At 40.5% G+C, this 27,995-nt stretch overlaps 1 protein-coding gene across 1 annotated transcript in view; it reads left to right on the top strand.

Annotated features, from left to right (window-relative positions):
* Window positions 1-27,995, top strand: part of NSMCE2 (NSE2 SUMO ligase component of SMC5/6 complex) — a 132,342-nt gene that overhangs the window by 21,987 nt on the left and 82,360 nt on the right. The window contains exon 3 of the mRNA XM_021542346.3: window positions 4,908-5,014. Coding sequence (XP_021398021.2) covers window positions 4,908-5,014 — 107 coding nt within the window. The remainder of the gene's footprint in view (window positions 1-4,907; window positions 5,015-27,995) is intronic.

The following is a 27,995-nucleotide window of genomic DNA, read 5'->3' as shown; positions in this document are numbered from 1 at the left end:
CAGCTCCATGGAGATTTTTTGGGCTTTCTACTTTCAGCTATTTCTCTATGTGAAGAAATCTGCATTTGGGAGATGAAATTGTTTTTCTCCAGTTTTTTGCTGTTCCTCTGTATGGCTTCTCATTTATTTTAGTTTAGAATTTTCTGTAGGCTGCTCTTTCTGCAGCCTAATACGTAAAGTATGTTGCAGGTCAAGGAAATGAGATTTTCAAATAAATCTTCGATGAAAGCTTTCTGAGGAGCTGTCCATGTATGCAGGAGAAAAAGTGACCTATACCCTCAGTGCTGCAGAAGCAATCAGTCTCCTGCTTAAACTCCTCCTGGTCTGTATAGTTTGGAGTGCTGTGGCAAGCTTCACTGCTATGTAGACAGAGGGGGGCGATGAGACAGTGCTCTCCTACACAGGTTTGTGTCCTCTCACTGCTGAGCATCACTACTGTCTTCTCCAAGTATGTTGCCAATCTGTTCTTAAAGAGTGTGGGTTGGTTGAGAGTTTTTTCAAGATCTACTGGCCAACTTGAATTATCAACAGTTTTGGGTAGACCAGAACTGGGTAGTCTTAACACTTTCAGATCTGTAAATGAAGGGCTTACTAAAAATGTCAGCAAAAATACTTAGTTTTATCTTGTATTGAGACTGTATTTTTTCCTCCAAAAGATGGAACTAAATCAGGGAGTCAGAAAGCTTGTGTTCCTCTACTGTCAGCAGTAACTTGAAACCTGCTGGCAAAGCATGTATTTTATCTGCTACTGGGGCATATGAAGACAACTGCCTACTACCACTATTGCTAATGGCTCAAGTGATGGGTGTTTGTGTTACGAGTGTTTTAAAAGTCTGAAATCTACAGTCAAAATTTCCAGGCAATGGTATACCATTCCTCTTCTGCCTTGAATCATGGGAAGATCAGAGTGTAGCCTTGAATTTCAAAACAAACTAATATGTAGTGCCAAAGGTAGAACTGACATGTCCTGCTTTCTTTAAATGGAAATTTTGACTTTTGTTAGCCAATATTATAAAGATATGAAAGTATGTATCTATTCATCTTAATCCACATTGTCTGTGCTTAAGCATTCATTTTAAGTACATTTGTATTTGTAAGTTTGGAGCCTTCCTGTCATTTCATGGTATTCAAGGCCACTTTGTGTTTAAGATTGTCTGCAGTGGAAGTGAATGTTTCTTTAGATTGGTGTGTACTGGCTGCAGGACAGCTGTAATGCCCTAAAAATACTGATGTGGTAACTTTTGCACAGAAAGCGGTAGTTATGAAAAATCTTTAGAAATTCTGCTAACTTGTGGATGTATACAGGAAACTAAAGTAAATATGAACTCAGATGTTAGGAAATGCAAATTTTGGGTAAATTTTAGATGGCTGTTACTATAGTATGTATTAAATCAGTGCTGACTGGACTCTGCTGTTGCATCTTCTCTTTTAACACTGTGGGTTCATGATACATAACTTAGTCCTGACTGATTATAGTTTAAATCAGCATGAAGGCACCTGAGCATGATTGGTCTGATCAGAAGTGAGAAATTGAACCCTTGCTAGTCACTTTATGTAGTTTTGTTATTTAATATTTAGAGAGACTTCAGAATAATATCCGTTTCCATTATAATAAGAGATCATAAAGTCGTATGAGCTGGAATTCGTAACTGCAAACTGCATATTTAGCCAGCTAATTTTAACATGATGCACATGGGCCTTTGAAAATGAAATTATGGCCTTGAACTGGGCTTTCTGTGAGTAAAAATGCAATATTGCAAAATGTTTAATCTCTCAGTGGTGAGGGAAATGCCTTGTGAAGAAATGCTTACTAAACTCAACATATTTAGCCTAGATAACAAGGAGACTACACTATGCACTTCAATGGTATTTTGTGGCAGTAGCTAAAAGCATATGCAGACAGCTTGGAATGCATTCCTTAGATATGAATTAGAAATAAGATTAGAATTACTTTTGATTAGATAATAGAAAGGCACTCATCCAGCACTTGCAAAGTGTTTGATTTTTGTGTTAAGCTAGGTTGTTGGTCTCCAGAGTGCAACATTTGAGAACTTTGGAGAGTTGTCTGGCTTTGTAGCTGGAGTCTGGCTGGAGGGTATTCAGCAGTCAGCTCATGGTCTGCTGGAAAAGAGTCAGTGCCTTCAATCTCTTTACCATGGATCTCCACTGTCACCCTCACATATGGAACAAAAGCAGCAGCACGCTTGCAGAGAGAATAACAAGCAATGCCTTTTGAATATTTCAAAAGCCTGATGTAATTATTACATTTTAATTATTTTGATACTGTAGTGCTGCTGTAGTGGTTGGATTTGTGAGAAGGAGTTGTGGGATGGTGTTGAGGAGAGAAAAGTTTTCTCTAATTTTTTCTTTCTTAGTAGGATCAGGTCAGCTGGTGTGTTCTGATTAGCCTCAGGTGGAGTCTGTTGTAAAGAAAGGTGCTGGGATCCCTGCCTTTGTGAGCTGTTAAACTTTACACCCCCATACGGACATCCACAGTTTATTATCATGTGCACCCAAGCTCTGCCCTTCATCTGCTTCCTGCTAGGGACGGTCAGAAATGCTCTTCAGGGGAGGGGAAGCAGAGGGGCCTTGCACAGCAGGTTATTCTGTGTGTACTGTAGAACAATGAGAGCTTTTAAAAGGCAAACAGAATAACTTGTAAGTTTTCTTTTAAATCTTGTTTAAGAGATGGGGAGGTAAGTGTCTGGGAGCAACATAGGAGATTTACTCTTAGCTGTCAGCACTCTATGGATTGAACTTCAGACAGAAAATGGACTGTAGTATCTGTCAATGAGGAGAAATAGGGTATGGACAACAACTGACCTGTACACAGTCCTTCAGATCTATCTGTATGTCCAAGGACAGGGTATGATTGTGTGCTAGTGGCACGTTCAGCAATTTCCCAGGATGTGTGTAACGTGTGAAGGAGCAGCATCAGGGAAGAAGCAGTGGACAGCATTGAGATTTAAAGCAGCCTGGTGGATGGGTGGAATGGTCAGTACAGGAAGAATGTAGAGTAGATTTATTTGGAGATAGTGTCCCTCTTGCTGAGATATGTTCTGCCTCTTTTAGCTTTATTTTAATACATCTCTCAAGTTGAATGCAAAATTATTACTCTTCACCTGAAGTTATTTTTATACTGTTAGGAAAGACAGCATTTGTACAGCTCACTTGGCATTTAACAATGCACTTCTTTTCCCCTAAAAAAGATATTTAAAATATTTAGGCCACTGTAGTTTCTTTGAATATGATTCATTTTGGCCATGGGAGGAGAATGACAGTTATTTGCTTCACAAACCTTTCCTGTGATTCATGGAGTGTCCTTTGTGTCAGCCTTGAAGGAGGCATTTCATATGCTTCCTAGCAGGAAGGAAAAATAGTGTGATCATAGTTACCAGATAGGACATGGAAACTGGGTGGGAGGGAAGGGAAAGGGGAGAGGGAAATGCTGATTATTCAGAAGAAAGTTCCAGGAATGCCAATATTCTGTCTGCAGTATCTATTCATCTACGTAATGAAAAACGGATACATACCAAGCCTATATGTAATTAAGGGAAATGTCACGACTGTAATTGTCCTGTTCACAAAATAGCATAGCTTATTATGTAACTTCTTTTGTGTAAATATATCTTAGCACTTTTCCTTTGTTTCCTTGATCCATCACTGTTTCAATATAGTGTGATGTGTCTGTCTCTGAGCGATACATTTCGGATTTTGCTCCCAAACTGATGGCCACATACAATTGTGTCAACTTTCTGCAGAGATAGGTTTTTATGTTCTAACATAATAATACCGTTAGCAACTTAAGCAATGTGCCAGCTTGCCAGACAGAAGACATTTCCCTTTATTCACCAGAAAAAGTAATTTGAAAAGCTGTACTACAATTTTCTTCCTAAAAGTAGCAGCACAGATTGGCTACTTAAGTACTTTTAAAGAGTACTCCATCAAATGACAAACCCCTAATGCTGCATGGCAGACTTTGGGGCTCTTTCACAGAGTCTAGCTGCATCCAGCTGCTTTCTCTATGCCTGGAAACTGCAGGATAGGAATAAATTGTAGTAGCAGAAGTGGAAACATAGGTTTCCTCACTTCCTGATTTCCTGCATGGATTCAGGGCTTGTGGCTGGCTGTCCTTCTGCAGTTGGCAGCATTTAGTGTGGTACATGCAGCTGTGTCAGGAATATACAGTTGTGGCTGTTCAGCCTTGTGGCATCTACAGTGGTTTCTTACCTAAGCAGATGCACAGCAACGTTAGAATGGGAAAGCAGAGGTGTAGTTAGAGATGAAAGGAGTGGAATTACGAGGAATGTAGAAGAGAATAAAAGTAGATATAAATTACTAATCACATGACCTGTGTTAATTGATTTTCCCTGGCAATTAGAATTTTACTGCTTGAATCACCAATTCTATCCATTCTTCCATTATTTCCTGTGTTATAAAATGCTAGCTTTGTTTTGATTTTCCTGTAGCTGTATTTACTGGGGATAAGAGCTCTAATTATATCTGTGTACTATACTGTAATGAGAGGGCATTTAGGTTTATTCTGCCTATTTCTGAGGCAGTGTGATGAGTCATGAAATATAACTTTTGTAGAATATATCCTGATTGCCTAATGACTAGGTGTTGGTAGATGAAATTACACATACTCTCTCTTGTTCACATGAAACCAGGGAAGTGTCTTTCTTAGTAAGCTGTTTGTTCAAGTTACCCAAGAAATGTCAAAGATTACAGTTGCAAAATGAGAAAAAAAAGTGTATGTTTGAGTAGCTTGAAAACACCTGCTGAGAGTTACAAATGTGTTAGATATTCATGGTATAAATACTTGTAAGTAAAATATTTGTGAAGAAAAAATGCTGCCTGAAAATAATGCAATTGATTACCCATGTTCCACATATTTTATTTTGCAGATGATGAAGAAGAAGTTAACAATATGGAAAAAGTCATGTTAGAATATGCTACAATGGACAGAAAACTTAATAATTATATAAAAGCATTTGAAGAAACCATACATCAGGTAAATTATCTCTTCTTATTAAGCTATGAAAACATACCTTTATTCAAATACTATCTTTTAAAGGACACAAATGTTATATTTAAACAATATAGCAATGTTATATTTTTTGTAAAGACAGCTCCTTGGCAGGTATAAAATACTGAATTTTCCAGTGCAACTCTTGCAACTCTTTTTTTCCCAGCTTCCGACAGAGTGGCAGAGTTTTTAACTTCCCCCCACCAAACCCGCACTGTTAGGAATATGGGCAATGCTCTGGGAAGGGTTGAGGACACTGTAGTTAAGATGCCCTGCTCTCAGGCGATGCCACCTCGTGTGTTGTGGAAGATGGAAGTGAGGCAGTTGATTTCAGGAACAAACTGGTGGCTGTGGCTGCAGAGAGCCGATGGTTTAAAGCCTGCTTCCCACTGCCCTCCTGCCGCCTGACTCGGCTGCTGAAGGATGAGCTGGCGGGTTGCTCGCTCTGTTAACCGGGCCTCGCTCTGCCCAGGACACGGGACGGACAAAGGACAGACACGGGATGGACACGGGACGGAATCAGGATGGACACAGGACGGAATCAGGACGGACACAGGACGGGCACAGGACGGACACAGGACGGACACAGGACGGAATCAGGACGGACACAGGACGGGCACAGGACGGAATCAGGATGGACACAGGACAGAGACAGGACGGACACAGGACGGACACAGGACGGAATCAGGATGGACACAGGACAGAGACAGGACGGAATCAGGATGGACACAGGACGGGCACAGGACGGAATCAGGATGGACACAGGACAGAGACAGGACGGAATCAGGATGGACACAGGACGGGCACAGGACGGAATCAGGATGGACACAGGACGGGCACAGGACGGAATCAGGATGGACACAGGACAGAGACAGGACGGAATCAGGACGGACACAGGACGGGCACAGGACGGAATCAGGATGGACACAGGACAGAGACAGGACGGAATCAGGACGGACACAGGACGGACAAGCTCCGGTGGCGGTGCTGCCAGAGGCCGCCAGGGGGCGCCGCTCCCGCGCGCTGCGCGTCCCGGGCTCGGCGCGTTCCCGTCCCGGGCTCGGCGCGTTCCCGGTTCGGGCTCGGCGCGTTCCCGTCCCGGGCTCGGCGCGTTCCCGGTTCGGGCTCGGCGCGTTCCCGTCCCGGGCTCGGCGCGTTCCCGTCCCGGGCTCGGCGCGTTCCCGGTTCGGGCTCGGCGCGTTCCCGGTTCGGGCCCGGCGCGTTCCCGGTTCGGGCCCGGCGCGTTCCCGGTTCGGGCTCGGCGCGTTCCCGGTTCGGGCTCGGCGCGTTCCCGGTTCGGGCTCGGCGCGTTCTCGTCCCGGGCTCGGCGCGTTCTCGTCCCGGGCCCGGTCAAGATTAAATACACATGTTTAAAAGGAGTTCAAAACTATGTCTGCATCAGCAAGTGTGGGACAGCAGTAAATACAGGCACTGTTCCCCAGGTAGTCTTGCAATATACATTTCACTTCACATAGCGCCGTAACTGCAGACCTCCTAGTTTATATTGGATGCTTCAGAACTTCTTCCTTTCATTTGGACTATTCATGATTTTTAAAAGCTTTCCTAGTAAATTGTAACACAGTCGTCATTGTTAGAGACTAATGATGTATATCCAGACTTGAGTGAAACACAGTTGGTTTATATTTTGATTATAAGCCAATTAATAATTGTGTGTTATTGTTCTAATAAGAATTTCAAGTAATTTTAAACAATGGCTTTTTATTTTCTTTCATTATTTCCATTTATCAGCATTTCTTTCAAGTTTAGAACTATAAAGAGCAAGTCTGTGCCTTCACCAACAAAGCACTCAAGTCCTGTTTACTTCAGATGTATTTTAAGTTGATATTTAAGATTATATTTTAAGTTGAACACAGGTGCAACTGCTTCACTGAAGATATTTGTATGGTTTTGGCAGAGCAGTGATTTTTAGAATTGAATTCAGCAGTATTTGTTGTGTGTGTATCTGTGCTGATGTGCAAAAAAATACACCTGGAAGGGTTAGTTTTCCTTTTCCCCTCTTTTGTCTAATGCAGCTTCTTTGTGTTGCTAAAACAAGCTCATTTCCTGTTATTTCAGTCCTGAGGTCTCAAAAATGCAGCTCCGAGGTATTTAACATGTTTTAGAGTCTACATGGATTATAAATTTGGTAATGGATAATCTGTTAGCCTCTAGCCACACTTCTCCTGTCTCTGCTTCCTACTTCACTCTAGGGAATTGTTTGTCCTTTCCCCTGCCAGCATCCAGAACAAACCTTTGTGAGTGTAAGAAAGAAATGTAAATGACTTCTGCTGTAGAACAGTTACAATCTGTCCTCTGAAAAATAACAGCTCATGCTTTATTTTGGAGACTAGCTGCATGCCGTGCCTGTGGAGTTGCACTGCTCGTCTCCAGTTACCTGTCAGAGACAGTTTAAAATCTGCTTCTGGGAAACAGATACTGTTGCTGAATTTAGGGCTGCACCTGGAAGTAGCTGCAGAATAGCTTGGGTTTTAAATAGCCTCCACTGACTTGCTCCCTGGTTCCATCTGAATTCCTTACCTGAGGGCTTTTTCTGGGCAGTTGCAGCAGGTCATTAATTTTCACAAGCAGACTGTTCTTCATGGACAGGATTTGTCTCCAGCTGTAAAACACATTTTTTTCTGATCATTTTATAAGGTTGTATGTTGATGATTTTTCTGTCTGCAGTTTCCTCATACAGCAGTGAATCTGAAAGTACATTACAGTCTGTGTTTCACCATCTAACCAGCTGCTTCTAGTGAAATGTCCAGCTGGAATTTAGCAAGATAAGAGACAGCAGCAGTTAAAATTCCTGATACATTATTTTATTATGTGTATCTTTAAATGGCATTGACACAAAGGTGACACTGTACAACTAAAGGATTGTAATGTAAATAATTTGAAACTAGCATGAGATATAGTCACATGTTTTCTCAAAGCTAGTTTTTTTGTTGATTTAGGCTGCAGTAGGTGGAATGCAGAAGGTGACACATACCAGCATCCTCTTCTGGTTGAATCAGCAGCCTGTTGAGCAAGAAGTGAGCAATTGAATCACAGTGTTTCCAACAATAGGTTGTGGGAAATCCTTTGTCTGTGGGAACTCCCTGTGCCACTGGATTTTCTTGTACCTGTATAATGACTGGACTTCTGTTGCAGCTTCTTCTTTCGTTTTTAATGGGTATTTTTAAAAGAAATGAGCCAATATTTGGGTCCTTACCATGCGAAGGCCAGACAGCACTCTTATTTTTAGTGTAACAATGAAAGACTGATGGAGCTGCAGTATCTCTGGCAGAATTTTTTATACTCTTGAAATGGACCCAAATGATTGGAACCCAGGCTCAAGTTCAGAGTTCTCAAGTGGCCAGAATGCCAGCATATTGTTATCCTAAATATGGATTCTTTCACCCAGTGTGCAGGAAGACAATCCACACACAGAGTCAAGATACTTGATTTTATTTCATGTCTGTGCAGAGAATGTGTTCTAGGTGGTGAATCCATAGAGCTAACACTTCTTCAATATGCCAGGTGCTCATTTTTATACACTGTGAACAATAAAAAATTGGTATTTAACGTATATGTAACAATCTAACCGTAGTCATTAGCCTTGCATTCTCTTGTCTGCATGTAAAGACCCAGTGCACATTTGTTTCACTGCACATGCTCTCTGAGGAAGTGGCTTATGTCAGCAGGGCATGGTTGTACCCTACAGACAGGTGTATTTACTTGATGAGCACAATGTTCAAGCAAAGTTGTACTTGGCATTGTAGTTTGATTTATTGTGTCTTCCTGTTCTTGCTTCTTGGGTTATGGCAGTTGTGCCTGCTCCCTTACTTCTGCTGTGGTCTCTGGCTTAGCAGGGATGGTGGTGGTGGACTGACCACACTCTCAGCTTTTCAAGCATTTGGTTTCTTTGGGACTGTAAAAGCTGGGGTAAATATTCTGAAGTCCCCAGACTTCTCTAGATAAAATGAATTACAGTGTATTGTAGAATGAGGAAGGTGAAACTAACTTCTAAAATCACATTATTCCCACTTCTCTTTTCTTCTCCTTTAGGAAAAGAGAACCTGGGCTATTTTGTTTCTTTTTCAGGTGACCAGAAATTGTTGAACGTGGTAATAGCATCTCTGGCAAGGATTGCTTAGTGCTTCCTTTTGCAAGTTACTTCTTTGCTAAACATAACTTTGCCTTTTACTAATCCCGAGCTCTGTGACAGAATGAACTCCAAACCTTAGCGAGGTGAAAGAAACACAGAGGAGACTTATTTAAGAAAAAGACTAAGAGAAGGAAGCACTCAGAGGCAAAGGTAAAGGACATGGCTTGGAAAGTCTTGAGATCATACAGACATAGGGGGAAGAGTCTGGTTGAAAGAGTGCTAGGAAGGAGGTCATGCTGAGCTGAAGAAAAGATGGAAATATTAGATGTTGCATTGGTGCTGGAGTTTTATCCCTCCTTCTGCTAGAGCTTTCCCACGTTGTTCTTGGTGAATCATATCTATCACTGTCAGTGGCTGCTGACATCTTTGTTTTCTGATTATCCTGCATGGAGACTGATTTGAGCAATTATAATTTTAATTTAATTCAAAGTTAATTATAGTTTGAACCCAGGAAGTGAAATTAAAATGTTTTTTGTTGGGTTTTATCTGCAAAACTACTACATACACCTGATGTAAGTGTATGTCTTGAGAAGATTTGAAGTCTGGATGCGTTGGTCATTTATGCCTTTGTGACTTCACACCTTGTCAAGTGTTCAATCTTCCTTTGCAAACGTGAGGGGTGCACCATGTTCCTTGTACAAGAGTGATTTTGTATCTACAGGATATATAGGAACTACTCTTAAAATTGTTTTGTATTTTTGATAGTGATTCTTCCCTTTAGACTAGTAAGGTCCTTGGAGTGTGAATAAGAGGAGATGTTTGTTCAATGGGTCAGTAATTTAGAGCAGATTACTTAGGATTGGGGTCTGTTATTTTAGTGGCAAACTGTGTAGGTTGTAATCCTGCAGGGGGATAATTCCCTTCAGTGATGTAGGTTGTATTCCGAGTGTGCAGTTTGTGAGTGATCTAAAAGCCTTTGCAGAAAAGTAAAGAATCCTGTTTTAAAATTACTGTACAGTTAAATTTGTGGTCTCTGATTTGCAACCTGTGTAGCAAAATTCTAGTTTCCTCACTTAAAACTCATAGTGTAATGCTGTAGTAACTTGGATGGTCTTCCTTGGTCTCATAAAAATGAAAGGAACTTAACATCTTTGTTAACCGGCCTCTGCCAGCATAGCTTTGTAGGCCAGGAGTCCTATTGGAGAAGGTTCTGCCAATATGTCCAAGTTGTCTCTTTTGACAAAGCAAGCTAAAGCAACAAAACACTTCTGCAGTGGTAGCTCCACTTGCAGTGTGGTCTTTGAAGGAGCAGTAAGGTCAAGCAGAGGATGTGGTTCCAGCCAGCTCCCATCTTCACTGGCACAGCTATGGCAGCAGAACTAACATGATGGCTGAGTTCAGTGTACGTGGCAAGCGCCAGCAGGGTCATCAGTGACAGCTGCTGCCCCTTAGAGATGGGGTTGTGCTTAAAAATCAGATTGTCACAGCTTTCTGTAGGCATAAGCACCAGGAAGACTGTGGATCCCAAGGGATTCATGTGCTTTAGCTGATTCGGGACTCTGATAGTGACTGACACTGTGATACTCATCACAGTGTTGTCAGTGAAACAATTTTTGACATGGAACTTTCTAGTTTCCTGGAACAAACAACCTTGTTTGGTGCTGACACTTTCTTAATAAGCACTTTGCTCTTTTTTTTCCCTCTTGCTACACTGTCATGACAACATGTTTTAGGGCAAAATCCACTGATGGTATCTGTATCTGCAACTGTGACCTTCACTGTACAGCTGAACTAAGAGCATTTTCTCTGACATCAATGTTTCTTGATTCTGAAATATCGTCTGTTAGCCATAAAAATTCTGGGACCTTTTTATCAAAAAGGTCCGCTGCTGCAGAGAAATTGCTCAGGAAGGTCTTTGTGAAGTACCAGAAAAATGGGTTTAGTGGAATGGATATATCTTTTCTTGGGCTGACAGAGAATAAAATAACTCTTGTAGTCTTTTGCTGCATTTATCCTGACTCTCTAGCTGTAAAAGTAAATTATTCTATCTTGAAATTCACTCAGATCATACTGAGGTGCACCATCAAAAACAAGAAGTCAAAACCCTGGTGAAAGGTGTTGTACCGATGCCAATGTCTTTGGATATTTTTTGGGAACTTCATCTTTAGAGATTTTTTTTAACAATGGATCTCCTCTTGGCTGTTATTTTGGTACCTTGAATTCTAATTGGAATTCCTCTTTAATTCTAGTTTACTTGCTATCTACTAATAAAGCCACTTTAGACTGATCATTCATCTTAGAGAATAAGCAAAATGTAGGCATTGGATTAAATTCTTATAATGACTTGGGCAGGATAACAGAGGAAAATAACATGTGACTCTATAATTATGCCTCTGCATATGTATATATATAATGCCACAGGACTTACTAAAGCTTTTACAGGCAAGCTTATTTCTAACATTAACTATCTATGGAGTTTTTTAATATTTTAAGGTTTCTTCAGTACAATTTCTTTGGTACAATTTCTAATCAATGGTATATTTCTTGCTCTGTTCCACTGCCATATCCAAACAGTAATTCAAATAATACAGCACTGTTATAGGTATGTTCTCAGCTTCCTGCAGAAACTGGGACAAAGATACATTTCAACACATTTCTAATATTTACTTTATAATATTTGCTTTACTTTTTTGTGTTAAAGTCTCTGTATGTGTCAGGCTAAGCATTTGATTGAAACCGCTTTCTTGTTTTCTGAGAATTAGTGGTCTATGTGTGTAGTTCTCTACAGTAGTATGTTAGAGTCAACATTTGGTGAGCTGCAATTAAAATATTTTTTTTAGTGAACAGCATATAAAGAAGTAGGAATAGGGTTTTATTTTATGTGGGTTATATAGCCCATCCTCAGTAGTGTGTCTTATTGTGTCCTAGCAAGCATAAAAATGTGTCCTGTTTTTTGGGGAATAAACCCTGGAAACTCTTGCATATGGACATAGGTTTGTTTGACTTCACTGTGGTTGCTTACATTGGCCAAGTGAAACATTTTCCTAAATATTTGCAGTGTCAACATAGTAGTTGCTGAAATGGCCCTTGGCTTGTGTGGGTAGGAGTGGGGCAGCAGGGGCCACAGCTGGTTAGCAGTGAAGATTTGGGGGAAAAGAAATGTTCCGGACCTGTGGCCATCATATGCAGCTGGGACCTCTGTAGATATGGTGGCAGCAGGGATGGCATTAAGAACAAATGTGCCAGAGAAGTCCTGAGAACCACATGGTAATTTAAAACGTGTGTTTGCTATGTTGGGCAGCAGTGCTGCCCAGTAGGTAGCAAACTAGCCCGTGATTAAGGAGGACTGGATGCTATTTTCAGGTCTACTAGCAGCTTGTGCGGTTGACCTTGGCAAATTGTTTCACTGTGTATTTTGGGCTGTGGTCCTGTGTTTATTAACACTGCATTTGTGCAGTTCCAAATCACCTGGTAGGACGTGCTCATCAATTAAGCCAGATCACATGATACTGTTTATGCTGGATGTATTCTGGCTGCAGGACAGACACTACCTGATGGAGCATAACTGTGCAAAATTACAATTGGCAGAGTGGGTTATACTCAGTTGGTGTGTCATGCAGCTGTGGTGGTTTTGATCTCACACAAGGCATCCTGAAACTGAATTTACCATCTCGCTCAACCACAATCTCAGTCATGTGTTCGGCATCCCATATCACTGTCTGTAAAGAGATTTTTTTTTTTTTCTACCTAAAGAATTCAAAGCTATTTGAATTCAGTTTTTAATTATTTTATTTTAACACTGAAGGTTGCAATTTTCAGTCTGAACTTTTTCTGAAATTCCAGACGGTCACATATAGAGCAACTAAAAGTTCCTGTGATTTGTATCTAGGCCGTGGCTGCATTTCCGAGTCAATGTTAGTTAACTCTGGTTTAGCCTAGCCTTGAGAAAGAAGATAAAATTTTGAAATGTAATGAAACTGGTGGGTGTTGGGGTAAAGTAGCCAGATTAAAAAGCTATCTTAATCTCAAATAATTGATTTTTTTTTTGTAGATGAAATTTATTACTGGAAACACTGGTGTTGTAGTTTCAGTTGCTCAGTAGTGAAAATAGTATTTCAAATTAATCATCTCATCTAGAAAGCTCCTGCTGACAGTCAAGGATTTAAATCCTTAGAGCCAGGGGGTGAAAGTTGAGTGTTAAATTCTGGATGATTCTCAGCAGCAGGAGTTTTTGCTTTAAATTAGTTTCTCCTGTTAATTGAACACACCCAAGTTGATCAGTGTCAGTGGGGAGGCAGTTTCTGGAATGCCTTCTATAAAATGTCTCCCTCCAAAGGTTGAGTGTTAATTACTGTAATTGTTTCCAGAAATCATATGTATATGTTAGATACTTTAAAATTCCTTCTGCAAAATTTTAAATGTTAAGTTGCTAATTTAAAATCACTTACTTTTTCTCCTTTTTCTCCTAGTATTTTTTTTAACTGATCTTATCAATAAAAATACTCAATTACCCAGATTTTCCCTCAGCAGAATTCTTAGCAGATTTATAATGAATCACGATATGTTGCTTATAGCATTAACTAGATCACACTTTTTTTTTGGTCGTTGCTACTGCCATGAATTTGTTTTCATTAAAGAATTTCAGCTAAGAAGGAGTTAGTGGTAGGAGCTGCAACTCTTGTTCCTAGCTTCCTCATGAATTATATTATTTGGGACTTTTTCTTGTTGAGCTGTTCAGTACTTGGAATAAACAGGAGTGTGCATGCAACTTACTGCATATCATTTAGGATAGACCAAAGTCATGCAACTTTGTAGTATGGTTTCCTGTGAAACCATACTCTTACAGAACTGTGTATTTTTAGGGCTTTTGTTAAAATGGAGGGCATTTATTTGCTTTATTTTTTGATGCTGGGACTTAAGAGTAGCTTTTTGACGTTTATTTCATTAAATTGAATAATGGGTTTTTCACAGTTTTTAACACATGTGCTCAACCTGTGCTGCAAATGTCAAATTGTTTTTCTTTCTCATATTCCACATTGCTCCTGTTGAGGGAAGCTAGTGCTGAGATTTCAAAGCAGCAGCATGACTTCTTTGTGTTTGTGATGTGCTGCAATATGTATTTATTCCCATTCCAGTGCCTACTGAAATTTAAAAAAATAAAATCTGCCTCATAGTATGTATGCATTTTATTATCGTTCCAATTTGAAGAAGCGGTTTCAAAAAAAACCCTGAATCCTGCCAGAAATCAATACCAGATGTCACAGTATCTCCCAACTGTGGCCCCATTGTTGATAACCTACTGTGAGTTACAAACAGTGTGCTTGATAATAAGGGTTGGCAAGTTGAGGTAATTTCTGGGCTCTCGTCTTTTTCACCTGAGCTACATGTGTAGCTTTAGCAAGCTGATTTCACCAGCTGAAGTATTTTTTTTGTCCTTAGACTTGTGTGTTAATACTGATAGTAGATGAAAAATACTATAAAAGACTTAAGAAAATAAGTGTGTACATCAGATGCACTCCAGGCTTCCTCATAAAGTGTAAAGCTCCCATGTTTACATGTAGTCGCACATGCCACACCTGATAAATGCTATAAAACCAGAGAAATAAAAGCTCAGTGATGTTGCTATTCTTAACTCTTCTGGCACACTTCAAATATAAGTGCCTCACTGCATTGCCACTGCTTCTGTGTGAATGATTCACAGTGCTTGTTCAACTGGGTTCTCATCCACTGTTCAAAGCTGTTGTGATGCTTTTGTTTCCCTGTTTTGTGAGGAGAAGATTGGATAGTGAGGGCTTGGATGCAGTGGTGAGTTTACAAGAGTTCCTGGGAAGATGGCAACTCTGGTAAGGGAAAACATACAGGGTGTGGTTTTGTGGGGTGTGATAATTGTTGTAATACAAAGTGTGGGCTGTAAATGAAATGTTTCTCCCTGGATATTTTTATGCTTAGTTGGAGGTGATCAAGGGATGCAGGTAAAGGCTGGACTGCGTTAGAGGCAGTTTGGTCCAGTTCAATAAAATTGCCTCTTGAAAGAGGGAGTTTCTGGAGAAGCTGTTAATAACCCCACTCTATGCCCTTAGACCTCACAAAACAACCCCACCTTTCCCCACTGCTCTCTGCTAAATTCCACTAACAATGAGCCATAGCCCTCACCACCATCTCCTCTCAGTGGAATGCTGGTGTTCAGATTGGTGGGCAGCTTCTCTGCCTTTTCTGTAGCTTCTCCTCTTACGTCCTGTTTAGGCTTTGGAATCTCTTTCTTACCTTCTTTTGGCATAACCTGGAGTTGGTTGGTCACCTGCCCTTGGAGAAGACTCAGCACTGCTGCCTTTTCTCCCACTGACAGCAGTTCTTTTTGTCTCTTGGCAGATATAATCTGACAGAGCACATGGAAGTATCATTGAACAGTATTTTAGGAGAATCTGGCCCATCAGTTGCATCTGCAGAGCTGGCCCATCAGTTGTGTGTTTCTCTACCAACTCTTTATGGACTAATTGGACCTGAGTTTAGCAAATCATCCTCCCTAAATGATCAGTTAGGTTGGCAGATGCCTGGTCACCTTTGTCTGCCAGGCTTATAAACAAATATCAGACAAATCCTATCAGCCAGGTTTATGTGCACGGCATAGGTCACTGTAGTTGTAATGGTTGCTACAGTTCAGTGTGAGTTTACACTCAGCCATTTCCAAGCCCTACAAAACTCAGACCCAAACTCCTTATGTTAGTCCCTTCTAATACTAGTTCTTTTCAGTAGCTATTTACCTGGTAAATTTTTAATAGTAAGAGATTGTTTTGTGGTAAGGGGAAAAGCCAGCTAAAGCAAAAAGCACATATAGAGGATTACAGGTGTGGCTTCTGCCCAAGAAGAAACTGTCAGTTAATTCTGGTAAGAGGTGACTATAATAGCAGTGTGAAGTCATGGATGGAACACAAGTGTTTTTTCACCATGTGTCACATAAAGAGCCATTTCATGAAATTATCCAGCAGCATGTTTTAAATCAAGAAAAGGAACTAACTTTTTACACAGTCAATAATTACAGTGTGGAATTACTTGCCACAGGATGTTATGGAGACCAATATAATTAAAGAGTTCCAAAAGCTACTGGACAAATTAATAGAAGAAAAAATCCTTAACAGCTGTTAAATGCAAAGATTCAAATACAGTCACTGTCTTGGTAAATCCCTAAAATGCAAGTTGTTAGTTGTAGGGAAAATATTTGGTGAGAAACAGGGAAAGATCTTTCTATTTGGTGCTTATTAGATTCCTACTCCAGCTTTTTGCTTCTGCTATTGTTAAAGGGAAGAGAATATGCTGGATGGGTCTTTGATGTGAGGTTTTTTCTGAAAGAAACAGAAAATAAACTTCATAGAAAACCCAGTCTCCACAAGCACTAATGCACCTTGAATTTTATGTTAAATGGCTATGGAGCTTTAGATAAATAACATTTATTCTCTATTTAAAACCTATTTTGGTATATTATTCGATCTAAAAACACCCTTCCATGTCCGTAATTTTAATATTTGGAAAGTTTTCAGCATATCTAATAATTTATCTCTCTGTTCTTACTCTGTATTTGATGATTTAAAAAATAAGTAAATGAACAGCTCCTGCTCTGGGCATTGTTACATAATTGAAAAATTCTTAATCGGAAAGCTCATTTCAAATCCATATAGTATAAAACCACATAAACCATTTAATAATTAGGTACTAGCAGATAAAATCCAACTTGAAGTTTGCAGAGCTACACCCACTTGAACCAAAAAAGGGAGGAATCTTCTGCTAGATTCTTGTCTTGCAGCCAGTTTTCTCTCTTAATGCCCAAAAAAACCTTAATAACTTGTTCTAAATAACAAATCTTCTTGTAGTACTGATGGGAGGAGGTGAAGTACAGCTCTGGGTGAGTATCTGCTATGACCCCTTCTTATAAACTTGATGAAATTTCAGCTGAAATACCTGCTGTGATCTCAACCACACCAGTGGTGTGGATACAATGTTTTCCTGGATGTTTAAGTAAAATACAATGTATGTTTTTAAATTATTTGGATTGATCATAATCTGAAAGTTTTAAGATCTGTCCTTGAGATTCCTGAATTGGTGAATATAAAAATGCCTTCTATATCCCAGTGAACAGTGTCATGAAATAGATATGTGATCCAACTGGGATATATAAATTTGGTCAACTAAGTTGTGGATGTGGGCTGCTTAGTACTGGAGATACTGGATAAGAGACAACAAACACATCTTACTTTTTAAAAAGAAAGCATTAAGTTCATAGCACTGTCAGAAAAACTACAAATTTATGTGTGTTTTCATTACTTGAGGAAAGTTTGGCTCCACCATTTTTGTAACTCTTCTTCAAATAGTTTTTTTGCCTCTCTTAGCCTCATGTTTATGGGTATAAAAAAACCCAGCTTCTTCAGCTTCTGTCAGTCATGAGTTCATGGCCCCTTCCCAGATTTGGATTTCTCCGAATGCCTCTTGAACTGGGAAGTCTGATAAGGACTGCAGTATTTCAGCTATTGCCTAATCAATGCTCCATAGAGGGGAAGAATAACTTCTGTTCTCCTGCTGGCCATGCTGCTCCAAATGTAGCCATACCCAATTTGCTAATTAGCAGTAAAAACATTTCCTGAAAGTTCACTTGACATCTACTATAGCAGAGCTGCTACAAGGCCAGTCAGTCCCTAGCATCTACTGGTGCCTGGGGTTATGCTACCCCTAGAAAAGCTGTAGAACTCTTCTTCTTGATCTTGGCATTACCAGTTCTGATTTTCCTCAAGGTTCTTCTTGATTAAAGCTCTACTGCTTGATATGTCAAACGCCGCTGGGTTAGTTATGCCTAGAAGATTGCTGAGAGTGCATTTGGTTTCATCATCCAGGCCTTTGGTGAGGATATTGAACACATTCAGCTCTGCTGTTCAGAACTACTCCTAGTTGGTACAGGCTACCAGTTGGATGGCAAACTGGTGTTTGCTCTGAGCATTACCCTCTGAGCTGACTGGCCCAGTAATTTTCAGTCTGCCCAACAGACCATTTGATTACATCCACTGCTCTCCCCACATCTGCATTTTAGGTCAGTTCATCACAGGAAGCAATCATCAGTTTCATCAAGCATTATCTGCCCTTTGTGAGTCTGTGCTGATTGTGGCTGGTTACCTTTTTGTCCTCTGCATGTTTGGAGGTGGATTCCAGAAGGATGTGGTATGCAATCCTTCCAGGGGCTGGGGCTAGGCTAAGTGACCTGTAGTTGCCTTTCTTATGTCTTTGCTAAAACCAGGCACAGTGCTAGCTCTTCTCCAGTTTTCAGGTGTGTACCACAATGATCATGGCTTTTTGGAGATGAGAGGCAGGTCTAATGACACATCAGCTGACTCTTTCAGCACTTTCAGATTACTTGTGTCTGTCCACATAGATTTGAATACATCAGCTGTTCTAACTTATTCCTAACTTGTTTCTTATCCCTAAAATGTTTCTTCTAAAACCACTCTGGTACATCTGGAAATCTAGGAGTAATCTTTGCCTGTGAAGATGGAGGCAAAAATATATTCAGTACCTCAACCTTTTTCATCTGCACAACCACTGGGTTATCTTCTCCACTCAGTAACATCCTCACATGTCCTCTGAATTTACACAGCTCTGTCTTGCTGCTATTTACATCCATCACTTGTTTTCATTCTTAGTGTGCTTTCATTTTCTCAGTGTTCCTAAAGTGCTAAAGTAGTGGCTTTCTACTCTTTTTTTTGTTTGCTGTATGCTGCCCTTTTGCATCACAGTTCATTAAGAAACTCCTTGCTTACTTAGTGAGTCTTCTACTGAAATGCCAATCTTATTGTAAAACAGGATTATTATTAGTTCCTCAGTTGGTAGTAAGTTTTCTACAAAAATTTATCAGCTAAGATGGAACTTCTGGCTTTAACATCCCAGGAGCCATGTCCTGTATGATCCAAAGGTCATTTGCATAAAATCCTTAGTCTTATTTCTGCTCCTTACCTTCCCAGTCTTCTGGATCCTGAATACAATCAGCTTGTGGTCATTGCTCCCAAGCTACTCTCTGTGACCACATTTGCTACTTTTCTTCTATGTTTGTGTACAGAGGTCACATAGAATATTACCTTAGTTTGTCCTCTCTAGCATTTGCATTTAAAAGTTATCACCCATCTGATCTAGAAGTACCCTGGATTGCTTGCACAATGCCATGAAACTCTAATGAGGACCAAATCTGGTAATTGAGTTGTTTTTGGTCATTGTTTGTATACAGCATTATCCAGTTCATCGTCCCCTTGCACAGATGGGATGTGACAGGCCAGGCTGAATGGCTCATGTTTCTTTTGCCTTTGCTTTTGACCAGGGGTTTTCTGTCAGATAAGTCTCTGGTTTCACACTGGACCTCAGCATAGACAAGGAGATGCTTTGTAAGAAAGTGCCACTGCCATTCTTCTCCATTTTCTCCATATAGCCTCCATGACACTCTTCCAGTCACGGATTCTGTCACATTTAATCTTTGTGATCCTCATGACTTCAGAACACTCTGACTGTGCATGGACTTCCAATTCTTCTTGTTTGTAGGCCAAGCTCTGTGTTAGTACCCAGACACGTGAGGTTAGCCTGTGCATGCCCTCTCTCCAAAGCAGAAATGTGTAACTTTCTCAAGTGCCCTTTTCTTACACAGACTTTAGCCTTCCTTCCTTTACCTCTGGGCAAAGGCTCCATTGTTCAGTGAATTTAGTTTAAAGTCATCATCACTAGAACTGTAATCTCTTCACAGAACTACTTTTGTCAGGTGGCTTTAATATCTTAACAGTCCATTTGCATTGAATGGGACGTTGTAGTCAAAGAAACCAAAGTTTTGCTGCTGGCAGCAGCTGTGCAGACAGGTATCAGTCTGCTGGCTATGTCTGCTGGCCAGGCCTCTCCATGGACCACAAGGGTTGAGGAGAGCACCACTGAGATTTCTGCCATCTCGTATTTGCTCTGAGCCCTTTCTTCCATTTGAGTAGCTCAGGGTTTCCCTTGGCTGTGTTACTTCTCTCCCACGGGGGATGGCAGCAAGAGGTAGAATTTGGAGGCTGGGTGAGTGTTGGCAATTTATTTGCAGTGCCAGTGATCTGGGTTGTAGGCAAGCAGCAGACTCACATGGATAGTAGGGATGGATTCTTTTGCTTTACACGGGAAGCATCATAAGCCGTACTAACACCAGTGCTTTCTTTAGTACTGATACTAGTCCAAAGACTTGAGATACCCCCTCAGAATTTTATCCCCAAACACTCCAGCTGTTTCTGAAACTGTTAGCTAGACACAGCTGGAAGAGGAAGCAGAGCTGTAATCCTGTTACTTGAAGTTGTGGGATTCCAGCTTCCAAACAATGCAAGTTTTTATGTGCTTCTTGGTCCTTCAGTCATACCTTTCTTTCTGGAACCATAGAATAGAAAGAATCATAGAATCATTAAGGTTGGAAAATACCCTTAAGAACTTGGAGTCTCAGTCATAAACATCACACTGCTAAGTCCACCACTAACTCATGTGTACCACATCTACATGTCTTCTAAATACCTCTAGCAACAGTGACTTAATCACTTCCCTGGGTAGCTTGTTGTTCCAATGCTTGATAACATTTTCGGTGAAGAAATTTTTCCTAGTATCCAATCTAAACCTTACCTGGAGCAACTTCAGGCTGTTTTGTCTTCTCTCACTTGTTACTTGGGAGAAAAGACCAGCCCCCATCTGGCCACAACCTTCAGGGAGTTCTAGAAAGCAATATGGTCCCCTCTGAGCCTCCTTTTCTCCAGGCTAAACACTCCAAGCCTACCAGCAACTTTATTGTCCTTCTTTGGACATGCTCCAGCACCTCAGTGTCAACATTCATTTCAACACTGACTGAGGGTGCCCTTGATCCCCTCACCCAGATAATAGATAAAGGTATTAAATGGGACTAGCCTCAATACCAATCCCTGGAGTACACCACTTGTGAGCAGCTGCCAGCTGAATTTAACTCCATTCACCAGGCCTGATTCCCTGGTTGTCCTGTATATACCATATGTTGGCACTCAAGGTAATCTATTCTGTAACCTTTTCTGGCACATAAGTTAGGCTGACAAGCCTGTAGCTCCCCAGATCTTCCTTCCTGCCCTTCTTGTAGATGGGTATTACATTGATTCCCTTCCAGTGAAATGAGACCTCCCTGTTGTGCCGGGACTGCTGATAAATGATGGAGAGTGGCTTGGTCAGCTCTTCCACCAGCTCCCCCGGTACTCTTGGGTGGATCCCATCTGGCCCCATGGATTTATGTGTATCCAAATGCTGTAGCAGCTCACTGACCAATCACCCTTGGATTATGGGGGCTTCATTGTGCTCGTCCTTCTCTTCCAGCTCAGGGGGCTGGGTCCTGAAAAAAACCCAGACTGACTATTGGAGACTGAAGCAAAGATGTTATTAAATATCTCTGCCTTTTCTTTATCCTTTGTCACCATGTCATGTGATCCCCATGCTCAGGATAGCCTCCAGTTGTTATACCACCCACAAGTCCCTCTCTATTCACAACAGTAGGTCCTGCAAGTGCCTTCTTCCCTTGTTGGCTCCCTCACCAGTTTTTTCAGGAAGTTCTCTTCCACACACTCTGAGAACCTCCTGGACTGTTCCTTCTCTTCTGTGCAGTATTTCTAGCAGACATCAGTGGAGCTTAAGTTTATACCTTGGAGAAATTTTTTTAAAGATCCTACTGGTCTCCTGAGCAGCACCTCTGAAGTGGAGCCCACTGGCTACTCTTGGCTGCTCCTCACTGAGCAGAGCAGTGATTTGACCTGAGCATGGCTCCATGGCTGCCTAGTTTGGGAGGAGCACTGGACAGCTGAGCAGTCCAAGTTCTGGATAGAAGAATGTACCCCCACCACTTCCAAGGAGTCATAAAAGTACCAGGAAGGCTGCAGTGGTGACCACTGGTGGCGTGTACTGTGTTCATCACTCTTTGGGAGCAGCTTCTCTTTGTGATGTCTCTGGGATTTCTTTTAAACTCCCTGCAATCCATCTTGCATATTAAGTGCATCGCTTTTGGTTTTGTGCCCTGATGGCAGGGCTCCTTGGTATTGTTCCCTAAGGAGCACCATCTCCTCTAGATGAATAGGAAGCTGATGGAGGTTAACTCTGTCCCTGGTGAGACTCCCTCCTGGCAGGGAGCTCCCTGCTGCTGGTTGGTGACTTCCTGCCCAGTTTGTTTGCCTTGGGATTACATCACACATTGCTTCCTCTTACTCTGCTGTTCAAAACACGGGTTGGAAGATGCATGTGAGTTAGTTATGCTGGTTCAGGTCAAGAACTAGAATTCCTAGTTTCAGGGTAGGCAAATTAGGGTGGTTTATCCAGGATTTAGTTTATGTACTTTTCACAACTGCCATTCAGTAAAGTAAATATATGTTGTTATTTTGTTCTGTAAAGTATTTTTAGTAAATCCTCAATGCCTCTTTTATTGAATGACTAATACATTTTGGTACATCTGAATTACATCTATACTGAGTCATTTAATTTTGTAATGACATATTTAAATGTTTAAGTCTCTACAAAAATTAAATATTGTAAAAGACTAACATTTTGTTCTAGGAGTTTGTGCCTGTATCACCACAAGCCTCTGCTAAGGGGAAGAACTCCTGTAAACAAGCAGGATGCTGTATCACAGGAATGTTTTGGGAAAGCAATACATGAGCCAGTATGTCTTTGCACAGCTAAAATTTTGGTGTTTTTTTTTTTTTTTTTTTTCCCCAAATCAGTTCTTCATCTGCTTGCTGTGTAATGTTGCATTTAACATTTCACAATAGGTGGTTGCAGTCTTAGTTTTTCCTAACTCAGTGTTCACCCAACATATCTAAAATTTTCCCTCATCTCAGACTATATTTACTTCACATTTTGAAACTCAGGCTTTGTTCACTGGGGGAGGTTTTGCCAGTAACAGAATTAAAATAGTTATATCAGTGTTCTCTGCAGTCTTGCTTTTCTCGTAAGTGTTTGTGTTCTTTTTTTTTTTTTTTTTTTGGTAGGCTTTTCCTTTGTTTTTTTAAATTCTCATAGAGGACATGTGAGCTGAAATAAAGATCTTCAAGTTTCATACTGTAAAACAAATGTACACATGCATCACTTGTGTAGACCAGTTGAACAGCCTTCCTTGAATTATTTTGTCATGTGCACTACTTCTTGAAGTATGTTTTCCATAGTGTGATGTCTTTCTCTCATCAGCTTACAATGCCCTTATATTCCTTGAATAAATGCCTGTTTTACCAGGCTCTCCTTATTTTGAAACACCTTGCAAGCTTTCACTTGTGCATCATTATGCTGGATTTGTAATCTGTGTTTCTCCCGATGTGTGGTTGATACTGTGTCTTTGCTTTTGTGCCAGCTCCATCATTTACTCTGTGAGCTCTTTAGGGCAGAGAGCTGCTCATCACCTTGTGTTCTTGCTGCAGTGCATACCATATTTTTAGACTCCAAGGAGTGATCATCAATCATTGTGAAATATCAATATCCTTTTATTCAGCTATCTATGAATACTGCTTGAGGCTTCTCATCGCCTTCTTCAAGCAAGGAATTGAAGCTGAGAACCACAGAAAGAGTTGGTTTTATACTGTGCAATGGGATTATATGGTGAGAAGGGGTTTGAAAAAAGATCACCCGCTACCACCAAAGAAAAAACCACCTAGTTTTCACCACTGAGAGAGAGAGCTGTGACTGTATAGGAGAAGAATGGGAGATATTTGTAGTGGTAATTCTGAAATGAAAATAGCCTTCTGCTCTGTAAATATTTGTATGTAAAATACAGAGAGCAGGATTTTCAAAAGTGCTTACATGATGTAAGAAACAAAATGAGAAACTGAATCCTTGGTTGAATGGTTAGGCAATAACCTGGGATGTGGGAGAGTCAGGTTCAAATACTTGCTGCAATTATCTTTTAATTAGTTATACAAAGTGGAACAACTTCAAACAGGAGAGATCGAGATGTCTTACCCCTCAATACCCAATAGCCTATGGGCTAGGACAACTAATATGGGATGAGCAGAGATTTGAAAACGGGTCACTCACCTTACTGATGACTGTTTTAACCACTGAGATATTAAATCTGATAGTATGTGGATTTCTCTCATCATTGTTTATGAGGAAGGATTTGTCTGGCTTAAGCAACTGACTAAAGGAAAGGGTTTGTGGAGGAGGCATCCATTGCCATTGGAGGAGTAAAACTCCCTGTCTCTTAAGACTGCTTTTATAGCTGGCTTTTATGATTCCTGTTTTTTGACACTGACTTTCTCAATCTATTTTATACAAAGTTTGAATTTAGGGAGATGATTTCTTTGGATAGCCAGGTCTCTAAAGCTTCAGTATTACAGTTTGCATCTTTGCAACAACATTTTCATTTAGTTAGTTGTCTGCGACAAAGTAGGGAGTTACAGTAGTGTGACAGACCAAACAGAAGGATGCAAAGGAGTTCAAGCAAGGCTGACATATTAAATAGCAGACATAAAGACATTACATATTGTTAAAATGTATTTACTGCTAAAGGAGGAAACCCTGCTAATATACTAATTACACCATCTTGAGACTGATCATTATCTCTGCAGGATTTCATGAGTCTGCATCCATTTGATTTGTCCTAATTCAGAGCCTTGTCATCCTCATCTGCAATCTCTTGCCCAGATGGAGCATGGAAATCGACATAAGCGTTCCTAATATGCAAATAGAGATCTGCAGTTCCACTTCAAAGTGGCAGCTTCTGAAGTGGGAGTTTTAATTATTCCATTTTGAGTTAGTGACTCTGCAAAAGAGGTTTTTTTTTTTTTCTTCTGCCAGTGAGTTGAGCGTTCTTTTTTTTTTTTTCCCCCCAGATTTGTTACCCAGGTTTGCAGTAGGCATGTCTCATTCTGTCATGCAAACAATAAAATGGTTGACCAGTTAATGATGCATTTGTTTACCGATTGCAATCCATAACTTCCTTGGGGAGTTGTTTGTCCTGTTCTTCTTGGGTTCTTTTGCATGTAGTGTTTTATATAACAAGATGAGATTCCTCATTGCTTGTCACAGGAATTATGTCATGAACTTGACAAACAAGGTCATGTATCAAATGCCCTGCATTTTTCAGAGGTGAGCTGTGTCTCCTGTCAAAACTAAAATCCCTTGAACAAGGGGATGGGCTGCAAGGTTGGGGAAGAAAAGAAATTCATGAAGCAATAAACATAATCACTCTATATGGCATGGCAGAAGACAAAAATTAAGGGGGATTGTCCCCCTGCACTGGTGAGGCCACACCTCTAGTACTGTGTCCAGTTCTAGGTCCTTCAGTTCAGGAAGGACATTGAGGTCCTGGAACGAGTCCAGAGGAGGTCAGGGGAGTTGGTGAAGGGTCTAGAGAGTAAGTCATATGAGGAGTGGCTGAGGGAGCTGGGGGTGTTTAGCCTGGAGAAAAGAAGGCTCAGAGGGGACCTTACCACTCTCTACAACTGTCTGAAAAGAGGCTGTAGCCAGGTGGAGGTTGACCTCTTCTCAAAGGCAACCAAAGACAGGACAAGAGGACATGGCCTTAAACTGCACCAGGGGAAGTTCAGGTTGAATATTAGGAAGAATTTCTTCACTGAATGGGTGGTTAAGCCTTGGAACAGGCTGCTCAGGGAGGCGGTGGAGTCACCATCCCTGGAAGTGTTCAAGAAACAGCAGGATGTGGCACTTAGTGCTGTGATCTAGTTGACATGTTGATTGTCAGAAGTTGGACTTGATCTTGGAAGTCTTTTCCAACCTTAATGGTTCTATGATGGGAGTTGATAATAGTTATACTACAGGCATTGACCAAAATATAATGTGATTGGCTGAGATGTAGCTGAAATTTCAACTACCGAGTAGAATCAGATCAAGTGTTTTACTGCGACATGTACTCATAAGGAAGATTCCTACTGAAGTGTAATATGCAATTACAAGGTCAATTACTTACACTGAGTTATACTGTTCCACTTTAGATGGTGTATTTTCACTTTACAATGAGGTGAACTTAAGGAGGTCACTGACAGTGAGGAAACTGTGCAGCAGAAGCACTCAGAGCAAAATAATCCTGGGTACCAGTGGGTGCACTTGGGAAGGAAAGCATTACAAGACCCTGTGAGAAGGTCAGCGTAAACTGCTTTTCTTGTGAGACTGCTGACCCCTGTGTGCAGGGGAGGCAACCTGTATCTTTGTCTGCTCCCTCAATCCTTTGCCAGTGACTCAGCAGGTGTTCAGTGAGAATGTAATATATAAAAGGAAGAATGGAGGCATCCCGTAATTAGGGCTAGTAATAAGACAGGAATCAGTTTAGCATGTGATACACAGTGAGTCAGAGAAACGAAGGAAAAGCAAATTTGATAGGGTTATAAGAAAGAAAGTGCAGTACTAAAAACTGTGATGAATGGTGATGAGATGAACGTCAAAAGAATCTAAAAAGGGAAAGCAAAGTTGTATGAGAAAGAGAAGAACCAGTTCAAAACCTAAATATAAGAAGGCTGAAAATTCAGGAAGATGTAGGGAGAAGTTCAAATGGCAGGAGAGGTGTTACCAAGAGAGTTGGCTGGCATAGGGCTTGTGTTAACAGCCTGAAAGAACTTGGGGGACAAATGTGATAGCATTGCAGAAACTGAGGAATAAGGAAAAAATATCTATCTATTGAATTTAAAAATAAAAGAAAGAAAATACTTGCAGGCACAGAGTGATAAGTTTAAAAGAAAATTACTGTTTTATGCTTTTCAATCTTATGATAAATGACAGTTTCTAATCATGTACAGCATAAAATTTCTGTGATTAGGAGACGGCAAAATGAGAATGTTTTTGATAGTCAAAAAAATACTGATTCTTTTTTTCAGTGTTATGTCCAAACTCATAGTGGTGTGGCTTCCTGTGTCAGTAAGTTCTTGGAGAGACAAATAAGATTTCTACTTTTAACACCTTTTCTTGTCAGCCAAATCAATATTAAGAAAAGTGTAAATTTGAGACTAAGTTTTAAAATTTATTTTGCTTTTACAAACAGCACATTAACAGTGCATCTGAAGAGTCCTTAATATAGGAATTGTTCTGGTTTGTGCTCCTGTTTTTCCTATTGTCCTGCTGACTCTCAGGCAGAACTGTTTCCTTCAGCCTTCCAACTGCAGGTGAGGACTCTTTTTTTCCTGTTTCTTCTCACCCTACTGTCACATTTTGAAGACATGAGTAAATTGCTACTGCTGTCACACAGTCTGATTTACAGAAATTCTTATTTTAAATATGAAATATTTAGAAATTAAAGTTAGATTTTAATTACTTCCAACAACAAAAGCAAGGGCTTGTGTGTAATGGGAGAGCCTATACACGTTAGAGAGCTGGAATATGATTTCATTTCTAGCCATAACTTTAAACCTGGATTGATAATTTGCATTTAACTTTTTAAAAAGGCATTGCGTATGAATTGCAAGAGATTTGCAAAACAAATATCCCTGAATTTTTAAAAACTCTTCTTGTGTGCTTCCTATTCTAGAGTCAGCTACCAGATTTCATCCAGTGCACTGTACAGCTGGGTTTTGTTATTACTACTCTTGTGCTCAGTTGCAGTTTCTTACTGCTCATAGCTCACAGCTTTTCAGGTTTCCTTTATTATGCAGATTGTGAAGCACGGTGGCTTTGAACTAAGATGCAGATACTAATGTAATGACCTATAGCAAAAAAACTGTTTGGGTTTTGTCAAAGTTTTGAGGACCCAGTTTTGGGAGGCTCAGTACAAAAGGGATGCGCTGGAATCAGGAAGTTGGACTGAGTCATGCAGGACACACAGCTGGCAGAGAAACAATCAGTTGTGAAAGCATCTGTTGGCGTCATAATAAAGGAAAATGATGTAAACCATGGATTTTGAAG

Source organism: Lonchura striata, chromosome 1 (assembly GCF_046129695.1).
Source record: "Lonchura striata isolate bLonStr1 chromosome 1, bLonStr1.mat, whole genome shotgun sequence".
NCBI lineage: Eukaryota > Metazoa > Chordata > Aves > Passeriformes > Estrildidae > Lonchura > Lonchura striata.
This window is presented reverse-complemented; position numbering and strand designations above follow the sequence as displayed.